At 37.9% G+C, this 14,685-nt stretch overlaps 1 protein-coding gene across 1 annotated transcript in view; it reads right to left on the bottom strand.

Moving 5' to 3' along the window:
• LOC139277180 (ERC protein 2) overlaps window positions 1-14,685 on the bottom strand; it is a 918,863-nt gene that overhangs the window by 452,143 nt on the left and 452,035 nt on the right. Inside the window, exons 8-9 of the mRNA XM_070895293.1 lie at window positions 4,943-5,083; window positions 4,271-4,411 (exon numbers count right to left, since the gene is read on the bottom strand). Of these exons, the coding sequence (XP_070751394.1) occupies window positions 4,271-4,411; window positions 4,943-5,083 (282 nt within the window). The remainder of the gene's footprint in view (window positions 1-4,270; window positions 4,412-4,942; window positions 5,084-14,685) is intronic.

Raw genomic sequence — 14,685 nt, 5'->3', positions numbered from 1 at the left:
GAAAGTGCGATCTTGGCAGGATAAACAATAGATGTTCGTTGATTTTAATCTGACTAACTTTGGAATTTGTCATTAACACACTATTTCTTTTAAGTGTTTATTTATTGTTATTCATTCAATTCTGATGTTTAATTTTACATTTTAAAGATCCCAGAAAGCCAAAAGCAGCTCTTGTAAGGGAAATGTCCATTTATTGAATGACAGTCAACTCCATGAAACAATGGGATTGTACCATGTAGGCGGTTTCAGAAAAAAAAACTTAAGATTTTTCATAATTGACATCAAAATTTCCTGCTGCAATGAAATTAATTTAGTGAAAATTCTGGCACTTTTGGCGAGAAATACCAGGATTGTAACAAACAGGACCACAGATTTTATGGTAAAATATGACACTTGTGATTGATTGCACGATTAAAATAAATTTCATGTTATTCTTCTTTGTTACATTTTCATGGCAATAGTATTTGCAACAGAATTGTATGAATATAGGTTACAACTTTTTCACAAAATGAGCTGTAATACACAATTTGAAATTTTTGATTAAAACAGATTTCTAAATACATTTTTCCATTATTTTCACCTTAAACGAATATGCTGAACAGTTACATCCTCATTATTATAGCACTGCTTTCATTTATGCATCAGTGCGAGTGCGGAGCTCTAAGCTATACTGCCATTCACACCACTGTGGGAGATGGGGAAATCGATACGAGCTCAGTGCATGCACCCTCAAACACACGCATGGGACTGTGATTTATGATGTACTGCCAACTCTATTACCTCTGATTCAGAGTTGCTTTTTCTATAAATTTTACAAGTGTTCAGCCGGTATGCATGGCATTGAACCATGAAAAGGATTTTTTTTTTAAACTGCTGAGAGTTCAACTGTTAGATGCATTTTCACAAAGGTCATTGCAGTATTGGTGTATGGACCAGATTCAGCCATACCATGGTACACTTGGAAGATCGGCATAAGGAAAGTCTGTGACATAATAGCAGCCCCAAAAGTGTGCTGTAAGGGATGGGGGTGTTAAGATTTGGATACTGAGTAAAATTTCCTTCCATAACTAAAAAAAAGGAAATGAATGCAATACCTTTAAGCAATAAACTAGCACAATGGTTATGGCATATATTTTTTTTAAATATGAAATATCAAACTTATTATAGCTTTAACTGTATTTTAACAAAATATAGATATAAATTTAAACATACTGTGTACAGTATAAAAAGCAGCATGGACCAGATTTAGCTTCCAAAGATGACAAAATTTATATGCTGATATTAATCATTTATTTATAATACTTGCTGTTTTTCTAAACAAATGTTATAGTTTCCAAATTCTGTTCGGAAGTTGGAAGAGTGAAAATGGTTATTGAGGACATGCGAGCTTTGTTGCATTAATAAAAACTGATTATTCCCAAAATGTTGATATACATCGAACTTTTGAAATCAATGCTATACAATTGTGGAAATGCCGTGCAGGAAGAACCTTAAATTTCAGTTTTATTAAATAAAAAGGTGCAAAACTATTTTAATGACAGTCTAACTAATGATTACATAAATTGCTAAGACATTTTCTAACTTTCTCCACCTTTTTTCCTGGGTGGGGAAGGGGGAGCGAGGGAGAAAAATGAATGCCTTATGAATTATGTGGTGACACGTCTATTAAAACTACTGAAAAAAATTAAGCAGGCCCTATATGCTTCACATGATTTGTTTCAAAGAAAAAGTGACATTTATTAATTAATTACTACAAAACCCATTTGGTATATGAAAAAGGACTTTCTGAAAGCTAATATTTTCAGCACCAAGAAAGTAACCACCAAGCTATTTAAATACGTTTCTCATCCAGGTTAATTTATTTTTATATTTTACTGCATTCATATATTTTTACATTGTTAATGTAGACTTTCCCTATTGGACAAGTTCAAGAATTTTTAATTAACATATATACATTATATAAAATGAATTGGCCATTTAAATAAAGATTTTCTTTAAAAATGCTCGTTACTGAGCAGAAAACCAACAATATTAAAACATCAAACAGCAGACATTTGGATTCCGTCTACATGACTTTCAGCCAAAATAAACTAAGTTACATCACAAAGGGAGCCAGCAAAAAAAAATCACAGGGCCAATGGAATGCTTATCATCACTTTATTTTACATTTCTAAGATAATTATCATTTCACTGAAAATCAGCAGCAAAGATTCATATACTATAGGTAAATGGTATTCAGCTTTCCAAAGTTTCTTTTAGAGAAGATTGGAAACAGTTTTCTTGCATTTGTTATTTGTCTTCATTTGGTAATGAGCATTTTTTGCCAAGTGTTTACGTGAAAATTCACATGTTTCAGTGGTTACTTTAAAAACTCTTTGTACTTTTGCCTGTTTTGATAACAATCAGTTTGGATTCCAGCAAGCAAGAAATTGTGAAGCATTGTGGATCTTTGCGATGTTTACTTTAAACAAAATTGTATGGTCTGAAATTGCTCTTTTAATGAACAATGAGAGTGCATGGCGCTCTGCAATTAATTTCCTGCTAAAGAAATTGCAGGAATGTGCAACTTCAGAACGTGTGATTTCTGAGAATGCAACTTTGCTAATTACAGCGGAATTTTGCCATTTTTTGGCAAAAGTAGAATCTCACCCCCAACATGTTAAAGATCCAGTTTATCTCATAAATCCACAGAATCACCTTACACAGGGGAAATCCCTTCTTTCAACAAAGAAAAGGCATTTTTTTAATGTTGGGATTAGGTTAGATATTTGAGAGCTCAGAACTAAACAAAATTAACTTTTTAAACGCTCTCCTCCCCCAGGTTTTCTTTATTCTCCTTTGATAAGGCACTATCCTCACTATACTGAGTGAACTTCCACTGTTCTGCAGAGACTGGTCAAGAGAGGACATTTTTTTTTTGTAGTGAAAAAAACATTTTTATATGCTACAACATAGCAAAGAGGAGAATGAAAGCTATTTAAGGCATTTGAGTATCAGCTAATGACCAAACAGAGCCCAGTACTACCAAATTGCTGCTTTGTGTCCAGAAGTGCTGTACCACAAAGAGAACAATAATATTCTTGCACTCAGGAATCTGGTTAGATCAGGGGTTGGAAAAAAAAAAGAACCAGGTATAATATGAAACCATGACTTAAAGAAAGCCTATTAGCAACTGTTTTTTGGAAGACGACTCCAGTCTAACCAGTTGTGTGATTCGAAGGGCTACATCAAAAAGCTAGCTTGTGGCGCATCTTGGATGACGTAATAGCTCAGTAGGATCATCCACAGTAAAAAAAAGTCAAATACATTATTTTAAAACAAACTGCAAGAGAAACAATGTAATGTGTCAATTAGGGAAATATTTTTGTCAAACATATCAAACATCTTAATTTCAGATTGAGTTATTTTCAATATTTATCAATGTCTGTAAACAATCCTTCCTTTAGTTAAAATGGTATTATAAAATTTCCCAAGTTATAATTGAAACCGTTCAATAAAACTACATTTATTAGGTTTAGTCCCAGTTTACAAACATTTTGTAATTGTATCCCATATTCATATTTCTAAAAGGTAAACTAAAGATTACAGATCTATCTCTAGATGAATTTAAGAAATCTTATCTCCTATCTAATCAGCAATTCAGAACTCACGATACAACTAAGTACGCACTTGAAAATTGAAGCTTTAGCCTGCAATTAACTTAGCAAAACTATTTTTCCACTATTCAGTTTTGACATTCTTAATAAATATTCTCAAAACAAAATACAAAGAAACAATATTGGATAATTAGTCATAAAATGACGAGCAACTCAAATCTCCTGAATTATATATGGCAAATCATAAGCAAAGCTCCTGCTCACCAGCAAAACGAGTATGAGAATCCGGAGGAAGAACTCCCCTGAGCAAAGCATTGAGCAAGTTTCAGGTGCCCAGAGTGAAAGGTACTTTACATAGAAAAGTACATATAATATATTCCACTTTAATCAGAGTCAAACAAAAGTACAAGTGAATATGTAGACAGTTACTGCTGCGCTAAAAGCAAGGACAATCCAAACATTTGGTTAATGTGATGTAATTTTGGGGAAAGGAAATTCAAGGTCTTTAAGACATGTGACCCAGACTGATTCAATGTCTAGGTCTTATTTTTTTTTAATCCTAGCAGGAATCCTTCACTGATCCAAGATTAATTCATGAACAAATTTCAAATTAACACCACTCTCTCCAAATATTAACCAGGAGAAACTTTTTTTTTCCTGAACTTAACACTTACCTTCTTTAATTGTGCTTCCAACTTACTACATTCTTCCTTTTTTTGCTCTATGGCTATTTCTAGAGTTTTTAATTTGGAATCTTTCTTTAAGCCTGTTGAAGCCAAAGAGGATGCATGTTCCTTCAAGTCAATCAAACTAGACTGAAAGAAAACAAACAATTATCATTGAAAGTAACGGATTATGTTCTGTAGGTTACAATCTAAAAATAAATTTCAAGCATATTCTTTAATAGCATTCAATTCCGGGTATATATTTAAATAATTTCTCTTTTAAATTAAGTCATAAATTGCTTTGTACTGAACTCCATAGGGTAAACTCGGCACTCCCAGTAGCGAATGTGTACTTGAGGGGAGTGAGTCAGAGAGCAGGCTACAACATTGTAGCCCTGATTGCCTGAGCTGTACTGCCTTATTGTGTAGCTCTTGACTGAGTGGGGGAATTGCTGAAGTATTTTGAAAAGCCTGATCAGGTTGAAGTGGATTGCAACTAAACAGTTAACATTTATCAATATTTACCCTGCTAGAATTTTGTTTGAACACTGTAGAAATTCATATGGCACATGCTAAATGTAAAGCTTTTTTACAAAAGTTTGATTACTGGGCATACCAATAGTGAAAGGACTATTGTAACAACTCTTGCAATACAAATGTAATCTCCCATTTCTAACTAACCTCTTTTTCTGCTAGTTCTGCTTGCAAATTGTTAATCTTCTCTTTAAGGTCCTTATTTTCTTTTTTATATGACTCAACCTCTTCCACCCTTTCACGATCGTCTCTTTCACGTTGCTCCTTGAGACGTTCTATAATTCTTTCCTATAAATGACAAAATTGAGCCCGAAAATTAAAGGTAAAGTCATTTACAATTCAAATTTGCAATCGTTGCACGTGTGTGAAAGGTCTATTTTTTATTTGCTGGAATACAAAAGCTTATCAAGATCAGCATTTATGAATGCTTTAAGATGTTACAACAGATATTTGATACATCTTTAAATCTAGTATTGTAAATAATTTCAGAGTGCAATAAAGTTGCCATAATTTATAACATACTGTAATAACTACTTAATAAAACATTGTTTTAAGTGGTACAAATATTTATATGCTATCTCAAGTCATAAAATAAAATTTGAATAATAAACTGTAGTTTATGTAGTACAGATACAATTTTGTTAATATATTTCCAAAAGATATTTGTCTAGTTGGAAAAGCACTTGAAAAACATTCCTGGTTAGAAGTAATATATATACGTTTGATATCCAGATTATTTGAGTCACAGTAAAAATTGCATCTTTTCAGATTGACTCATTTTTATGCAACAATTGAGGCAGACATTGGAGCCAACAATTGCTAACTTAGAGCAATATAATAATAATAGCTATTAGCAAAACACCTCATTAAGAAACAATTGAATCTTATCATTATAAACTTGTGGGGACCAGGAAAATATCAGTTCTAATCATGGATTCGTGTAATTGAGGTTTGAAATCTTCTCTTGACTGTAATGGAGCTTTAAGCAGAACCATGGGGGGGGGGGGGGGGGGGGGGGGCTGAAACAAAGTTTGCAATAACAGAGTTTATTATAACAAGGTTCTACTATAGGCCACAGCTTCTACAACTAAACCACAAAAATTTATGTTGTAAAAAAATGTAATCAGGCAGTTGGTTTTGAGCCTCCAGGGGCCTTGAATGTTTAAAGAGGTAGCACAGATGGGGCTTGATCCCTGAGGCAAGCTTGCTTCTTGGCAAGCTCCGTTACTCCTTGAGCTTTCGCCAGGGCTGGTCAACTTAGATCTGTCTATGCCAAATTTGCTACACAAAGATACTTGGTTAAAGGGGGAAATAAACTTTGCAAGTGACTGGGTATTAAGTGTCCTTCATTTCTGACAAAGCTACAGTCAACTGGGCTCTGAAGAACTGCCCACAGAATTTGGCCTGGACTTCCAAAAATGCTTGAGGGATGCATGTACCCAAAGAAGCTGCAAAGCTTCAGCTATTCCGGTTGTAGATTCAGATGGAAACAAGATGATCCTTCTCCAAAGTGAATTGGGATGTACGCATGGTACTCCCGATTATGTGATTCGCAGACATATTTGGCAACTAGAGATGCTTATTCTTCTCCCTTTGCAATCTGAACCAAACATCTTTGACTCTTGGTCTGGAGTAGTAGTTCTGGGAGAGTTTGTGCAGGCAGATCCTTAAGTTTTAAAAGTATTACTGTGTCAAAAGTGAAGTAAATAGTTAGCCAGTCACTTCTCAAAATACTGTCTGTACTGTATATAAATAAAGCTTGCGTTGCAAGGGTGCACAATATACCATGAGCAGAATCCTGTTGATTGATAATCCTGGAAAATTCAGCCAGTAAAGCATAGCAAGGTTCTCAACTCACCCTTGGTCCAGCAAGAATATAATGAATCCCACATAAGCACCAACATGAACCAACATGTAAAACGTTCTAATAAACCCACAAGCAACGTCCTTATAATCCATAGTCAAGGACAGAACAGAGGACTCTGCCCAGATTCCATCTTGGTTTTTATTGCACAACCAGTTTCTTGATACCAAAAAGATTGACATCAGTTTAGTCCAGTGGAGTAGAATCATCAGATGAGCTGACGAGACATATTCCGCATCCAGCATATCAAGGCATCCTGTCGGAGCTTATGCAATGGGGATCCCATTAACTGGTTGAAAAAATACTTAGCACCATAAATGTTATCCTGCAACACCAAGTATTCGAGAATTCAGTACTGAAAACCTGTAAAGTGACTTCTTGAAGTTACCATTTAGCTTCCGGAATCTGAGTCGATTTACTTCCTTAAGCAACTAAACTATCAGAGAAGCCCAGCAACCTCACTGCTGCTCGTGTAATTCTGTTCGTGAAAGAAAAGCATGAAGCCAACTGTATGTTGATAAGAACTCATTGGCCCAGGTGAGAAAGAAGGCGAGAGTGCCAGAAATCAGATAGGATGAGTTGGACAATCATTTAACTGCGATAAACTGAACTAAAAACACTAGTCGACTTGCATCATACAACATGGGAGTTTTCGAAGACTGAAATTTGGTGTCTCAGTTCTGCGGAGTGCAGAATCTCTCTTTCATGTTGTATTTTATAACGTCGTACTAACTGCAGCTTTGATTTTTTTTAAATTCGAAATTACTTTTATCAGTTGGAACCTATTTATTTTAATCAGGCTGATTAGAAAATCTAGGCTTGTGATACTTCTGGATTTGATGGGGTGAATGAAGCACTTAGAAAATGTTCTGCTTATTGTACAGTATTACTCCAAACTAAAGAAAAAAATATCTGGAATTCAAGAAATAGTGCGACAACAGACAGGAGTTGAGAATATACCAGGTGCAACTGTTGGTTATTTATTTGATGTTACTATTGGTGCAACACAACAATGCCAACAGTAATTACGCTACACTAATACCTGTCAACTTTTTAACAAACATTTGTAAAACAAACATGTATACTCTGAGTTATACAGAATACAGCACAAGATACTTAAAAAATATTATTTGTTTCACTTGTCAAGGAAATTCTACAACCTGAAATTGAGAAAGAGATATAAAGATCTCCTTTATGAATAAAGATCATATTTAACAACTTCCTTTGCGATATTCTTCTCCTAATGCACAAGTATTTCAAGCTGTTCGAATATAAAATGTTAATGCAACTTGCTTTTTATGGACTTTTGGCCTGTGGTGTTTTTCTTGCACAGAGCCAATGCTATTAAGTAATGCTGCAGTAGGTTCAGTGGTTACCATAACTGCACATTAAGTCAACAATGGTTGCTGCAAGGTGAATGTATACACTGCAAGATTATTTGTACTCTGGACAAGTCTGTATTTTCTTAAATTACAAGCAAAACAAAAGCATCTTTTAATCTGAAAAAGAATAAAAAGCTGCTGATGAGCTGTCAGAATACATCTTTGACTAACTCTACCAGCAGACAAAATCTGGCCTTTACATCTTTCAATGGTCTCTGGCTTACACCTATGCAACACATTGCTTTTGCTGACAATATCAAATGAAGGTCGTGTCTGACTAACTTGATTGAATTTTTCGAAGAGGTAACCAGGAAGGTCGATTAGGGCAATGAGTATGAGATAATGTATATGGATTTTAGCAAAGCTTTTGATAAGGTCCCACATGGCAGACTGGTCACGAAAGTAATAGCCCATGGGATCCAGGGCAAAGTGGCAAGTTGGATCCAAAATTGGCTCGGAGGCAGGAAGCAAAGGGTATTGGTTGAAGGGTGTTTTTGTGACTGGAAGGATGTTTCCGGTGGGGTTCCGCAGGACTCACTGCTGGGTCCCTTGCTTTTTGTGGTATAGATCAATGACTTGGACTTAAATGTTGGGGGCATGATTAAGAAGTTTGCAGATGACACAACGATAGGCTGTATGATTAATCTATATTAACAACTTGGAAGAAGCGACTGAGTGTAACGTAGCCAAGTTTGCTCACGATACAACGATGGGAGGGAAAGCAGTGTGAGGAGGACACAAAAAATCTGCAAAAGGACATAGACACGCTAAGTGAGTGGGCAAAAATTTGGCAGATGGAGTATAAAGTTGGAAAGTGTGAGGTCATGCACTTTGGCAGAAAAAAATCAAAGAGCAAGTTATTATTTAAATGGAGAAAGATTGCAAAGTGCTGCAGTACAGCATGACCTGGGGGTACTTGTGCATGAAACACAAAAGGATAGTATGCAGGTACAGCAAGTGATCAGGAAGGCCAATGGAATCTTGGCCTTTATTGCAAAGGGGATGGAGTATAAAAGCAGGGAAGTATTGCTACAGCAATACTGGGTATTGGTGAGGCCACACCTGGAATACTGCTTGCAGTTTTGGTTTCCATATTTACGAAAGGCTATACTTGCTTTGGAGGCAGTTCAGAGAAGGTTCACTCGGTTGATTCCGGAGATGAGTTTTTTCGACGCACCCTCACATTACACTAGTTCTAGACCTGGGAGTGATTACTGTACTGAACAGATGAATGAGTCACGGACAAATACCTCGGTCTCAACCGGCAATGCTTTATAAAGTTAAACACACACCTGCACCCGTCCTTACAGGTTGACCTATGAGGAAAAGTTGGAGTAGGTTGGACCTCTACTCATTGGAATTCAAAAGAATGAGGTGTGGTCTTATCGAAATGTATTAGATTATGAGGGGGCTTGACAAGGTGGATGCAGAGAGGATGTTTCCACTGATGGGGGAGACTAGAACTAGAGGGCATAATCTTAGAATAAGGGGCCGCCCATTTAAAACTGAGATGAGGAGAAATTTCTTCTCTGAGGATTGTAAATCTGTGGAATTCGCTGCCTCAGAGTGTTCATCACCAGGCTCCTCGACCTCATCCTCCTCCCCTTTCTCCTGAGGTGGTCCGGCAGTCCCATCTGGCAATTCCTTTCCCCTCTGGACGGCTAAGTTGTGCAACATGCAGCACACCACAACGAACTCAGCGACCTGTTCAGGATGGTATTATAGTTTGCCTCTGGAGTGGTCTAGACATCGGAAACGTTGCTTCAGCACTCCAATTGTCTTTTCAACAATACTGCGTCTGGCTATATATGGCTTTCATTGTAGCGCTTCTCGGCTTCTGTCTGAGTCTTCAACGGGGGGGTGGGGGGGTCATGAGCAAGCTGCAAAGGCCGTATCCTTTAATCCCCCAGCATCCAGCAGTGACCTTATGGCTGACTCTTAAATAGATCAGGGACAGTACTCTGACGCAAGATGCATGTGCCATGGATGCTCCCTGGAAAATTGGCATTTATTGCCATGATTATTTGCTTGTGGTCGACAACGAGCTGCATGTTCAGAGAGCAGAATCCCTTTTGGTACACCTCCGCTTCCTCAGAAGATGTGCGTACAGTCTATTGCACCTCAGGCTCCTTTTCCTCCTCCTCCCCCTGCACCTCTCCTGAGGTGCTCCTGCAATTCCCATTGGCAAATCCTGTCCCCTCATGATGGTTAAGTTGTGCAGCATGCCACACAACACAATGAACTCAGACGTGCTAGGGGTGTATTGCAGGCAACCTCTCGAGTGGTCCAGGCTTCAGAGGCGCTGCTTGAGCACTCCAATTGTCTGTTCGACGATGTTGCGTGTGACTACATTGCTCCCATTATAGTGATGCTCCGCTTCTGGAGGGTTCCGGAGGGTGTCATGAGCCAGGTGGCGAGGCCGTAACCTTGGTCCTCAGCATTCAGCTCTGGCCTTGTGGTTGATGCTCAAACAGGCCTGAGACAGTGCTCTCACGCAAGATGAAAGCATCATGGATGCTCCCTGGACTGCCATGATGCATTGAGTATGGTCGCAGACGATCTGTACGTTCATGGAGTGGAATTCCTTTCGGTTTCGGTAAACCTCTGGATTGTGTAAAGGTGCTCGCAGGGCAATGTGCGCAGAGTTAATGGCATCCTGAACCTTAGGGAAGCCAGCAAATCATCCAAAACCTACAGCCCTCTCATTCTGTGCCTCCTTGGTCATTGGGAAGTTTATGAAGTCCATCCTGTGTGCGTACAGTGCAGTAGTCACCTGGCGAATGCTGCAATGTGAAGCATGCTGCGAGATGGAGCATATGTCCCCTGCTGATGCCTGGAAGGAGCCGGAGGCATAGAAGTCAAGTGCCGAAGTCACCTTCACCTCGATGGACAGTGCAGTCCTGTTGAGACACTGCTCGGCTGTTGGTCTACTTTTATGAGCTGGCATATCTCTGTCAGCACTTATTTTCGGAAGCGCCACCTTCTAACGCACTGTGTCTCAGAGAGCTGCAGGTATGAGTGCTATTCCCATTAAAGTCGTTGTGGGTAAGGCCTCCTCCCCATACATCTGCGACCCCTTCGATTACGTTCAAAATGATCACTTTTATATGGCGTTGCAGCTCAACGCCAAATAAATATAGCAGCCAGGAATAATGGCTGACACAGTATAGCCCCCATCTTTTAAAATGTCCTTAAATTTCCTTTAAAACGAACTATAAACTCACAATACTTCAGTATGAAAAAGGCAGCCTTCTTCTCCCAATCCTTTTATGCACTCAACTTCCGCTCTGTTTTCAAGAAGGCGGTGTTAGCGCCGGGTGCGCCCTGGGTCTGACCTGGTTGCGACTGCTTTTTGCTGGTGGGTTCCTCGGTGGACACTAAATCGGGCGATATGCTCGAAAGTTCCATCCGGGACTCCAGTGCAGCGTTCCACACCGATTGACATCATTCAAATGCTGGAGACATCAGGCGGGCACTAAGTTTTCATGCCGCCTCAAAACCACTGCCGAAAGTTCCGCCCGGGCGCAAAATGTTGCGCGCATCGTTTCGCGCCCTCCGAAAAAAAATCGTTTTTGCAATTCGCCCAGGCACTAAACTGGTCGCAAACCTCTTGAAAATCCAGCCCAATCATCCCAATAGCGTTGAACATTAGAATGCTTCAGAAGAAACAAAAACTATTGCCACTGGAAAAATACAAACACCAAGAGGATGAGATATTCACTGTCAGGATTTTAATGGAATTGGCTTTCATCACAGTAGTATTATTCCAAGACCAAGCTCTTGACCATTTGCATTGTCTTCTGCCTTATGACTTCTGAGTCCTGTTAAGTTATCCTAATCTAGACTAACTCTATTTATGTGCTGAAGAAGTGGCTTGATGAGGGGTTCGTCCATGGAACATTTGATCTCTCATCCTGCGCTGGTACACAGGTGTGCTCGAGGCAAGAGTTATATGTTCCTGATCAAGTAAGAGCTATTTCCAAAGATCTGTAACTTACTATTAGGTGACAAACACCTTTGTAGTTTTTCATTCTCTAGCCAAAGCTTCCAAATATCTTCTAATTCAATAACCATGTCTCAGATTCTTCCCTAATTTCTTACACTTTTGCTTGCAAACTTCAGGTATTAATCTTAAGCATAACAAGTAGCACATATGGCAATAGTTGATGCTGTTCACTAGATCAATACGAGCAATCAGTATGAGTAGTTTACTGCTTAGTGACGTTCGACAACTAACCATTTAAATAGCGGAATAAAACTGTGACTATCATCTCCCTCTCTAAAATTTGGAAGTCAATTTCACAAAATTATGAGTCAAGTGTTCCTCAATCTTACCTACCAACATAAACGTTGCTCTGCCAGTTCAAGAGCAAGTCCATTTTCTTTGGTCTTGAATTTGTGTCATTCCCTCTTTTCCTGCATTCATCCTTATTTACCTTTCTGTCCATGGTAGTGTCATTATTACGTTTTGTTTCATTTGCATTGCTTCTCTTTTTGCTCTTTCCCAGCCTCAAATTTCAGAATTTCTAACTGGACTGCCCATTCTTTGTTGTTTTCCCCTGCAGCTAAATGAGCTTGCTCAGTTTATCTCACTCCTTTAATATAGTTGCCACTTTTAAATATCACTGTTTCTGTTCAGTTCAATGTTTTAAACCACCATCGTGCCACTAATGCAAATCAGAATCCAACCACTGTCAACAATTGCCAGCCATTCTCTCGAGTTCAATGTCACCCAGTTCTTCTGCAAGTATATCCCACATTACCTACAATCTGCAAAGTACTTTATTAGCTAATATCTAGTTAAATCATAGAGTGACACAGGAATGACGATACCAAGATTCCTTATATGTATTGGATACCGTGATCTTCCATCTTTTGGAAGGTTGACTGAAAAGCACTCTAGTTGAGATGATGCCAATTGTAAACTAGAAAACTGGTTTATTTTACAGGTCATATATGAATAAACAAAGCACTATTTTCGCAGCAAGAGTGGCCTATTTCCTATTGCTCCCCTCAATAGCAAAATATTAAATTACACTTTACAAATGGGTATCGCTGAATTGAAGTTCACTAACTTTAGAAAGCACAATCCCTCTGCATCTCTCCATCTATTCCAGACTCAAACCATTCCAGAAACAGGGGAAGATAATTTTCACTTCTGTTCTCACCCCACTTAGCTGTGTTGAGGATTGGTTTGCCAAACTGCAAATCAAATTATCACCTTGAATAACTACCCAGTCTTGGTGTAGCAGCCCATGGCAACTACAATACATGTTTTTTTTCCTTACAGTTTTATGATGTGTATTGGGAAGATTGTCTATGTTAAAGGTGCTTTATAAATGCAAGTTGTTGCTTTTTTTTTTAAAAAGCTGAGCTGGCACCTCTGAAAGAAAACTTAACCAACATTACAGCTGCAAAGCTCTCTGGAATGTGCTAATGACAACCCCTACTTTTTTAAGCATCTGGCCCAATTTTAGGACAATCACCGTTTTCAGTCAGTTACTAATTTTCTGTTATTTATCTACAATTTATAGATAACTTTTAATTGATTTTTTAATATAATAAATGGCACAGGTCATTTAGATTGGTTCTCTAAAAAAACAAATGATAAAACCAAAACAAAATAAAATGAATATCTTACATAGTTAATGACTTTGAAAGCATTTTCAGGAAAACCAGAGAGTCGACTAATTTGAATTCTAGCTAGATACAGGACAGATGTCAAAAGTAATCTAAACAGCCTGTGTTAAAAAACTAATATTGTATGATACTACTTTCTACTCCATCTTTCAGAGGCAGTAATCGCAACAGTATGTTCTTTTATCCATCTTATTTGCATTGGCAACATTTAAGTTGCACATTAATCCAGTTCCATAGAAGTTCAACCAGCTTGCACTAAATCTTGGGAGCAGGAACAGAATTGAACCAATGAGTAGCATATTATCAGGCTCGTCTCAATGCTTATCAGCTATGAGAGTTTGCTTTTACTTTGCAATAGCTCTTTGTTAAAGCTTACTTAAGCTGGAGATAAAGCTAATTCATTCACAATTACAATCTAAAACTTCCTCAGCATAATTTTGTCTTTTTACCCCAAAAATATTTGGGACATAGATTTCAGCCAAAAGTGCAACTTGCTGATTTCCATTCCAATTTGACAAAATTTACGACAAATTGTTAGAAACTAAAGATGTCTAAAAATGTATATGGTTATGCGATTAAGACGGTGATGTGGAAAAATGCCGTGTTTAAATGGTTATGTTCGAATTGCAGATGAAAAGTCTCCTCAGACCAGATAGATGCTTAAAAATGCTAATGTCTTGGTTTCCTGTGGATGGTATGGCTTCTTTGTACTATATACAAAATCTCCTGTTGCTAAGCGATTATCTGTAGTTTTTAAGTTCAGACTTGAACCTTTTTTATGTATTTTATGTATAATGCTAAGGGTGGATTTGAAGTTAGCTTAACAGAACTGCTTGCGAAGATAATGGAAGGAAGTTGGTAGGAGTTAGCATAAACGCATAGCAGTTTGCTACATCATAAAGGAGGTAACACTCTGAAGCGAACAGGTTTCTGGCTTTGGCCTCATGGGATCAAAAGGCAGGATACGGACGAAAGAGATAAGATACGAATTTCAAAGGAAGGAA

The sequence above is a fragment of the Pristiophorus japonicus genome, chromosome 12, assembly GCF_044704955.1.
Source record: "Pristiophorus japonicus isolate sPriJap1 chromosome 12, sPriJap1.hap1, whole genome shotgun sequence".
NCBI classification, from domain to species: domain Eukaryota; kingdom Metazoa; phylum Chordata; class Chondrichthyes; family Pristiophoridae; genus Pristiophorus; species Pristiophorus japonicus.
The sequence above is the reverse complement of the archived record's forward strand: the minus strand, read 5'-3'. Positions and strand labels throughout refer to the sequence as shown.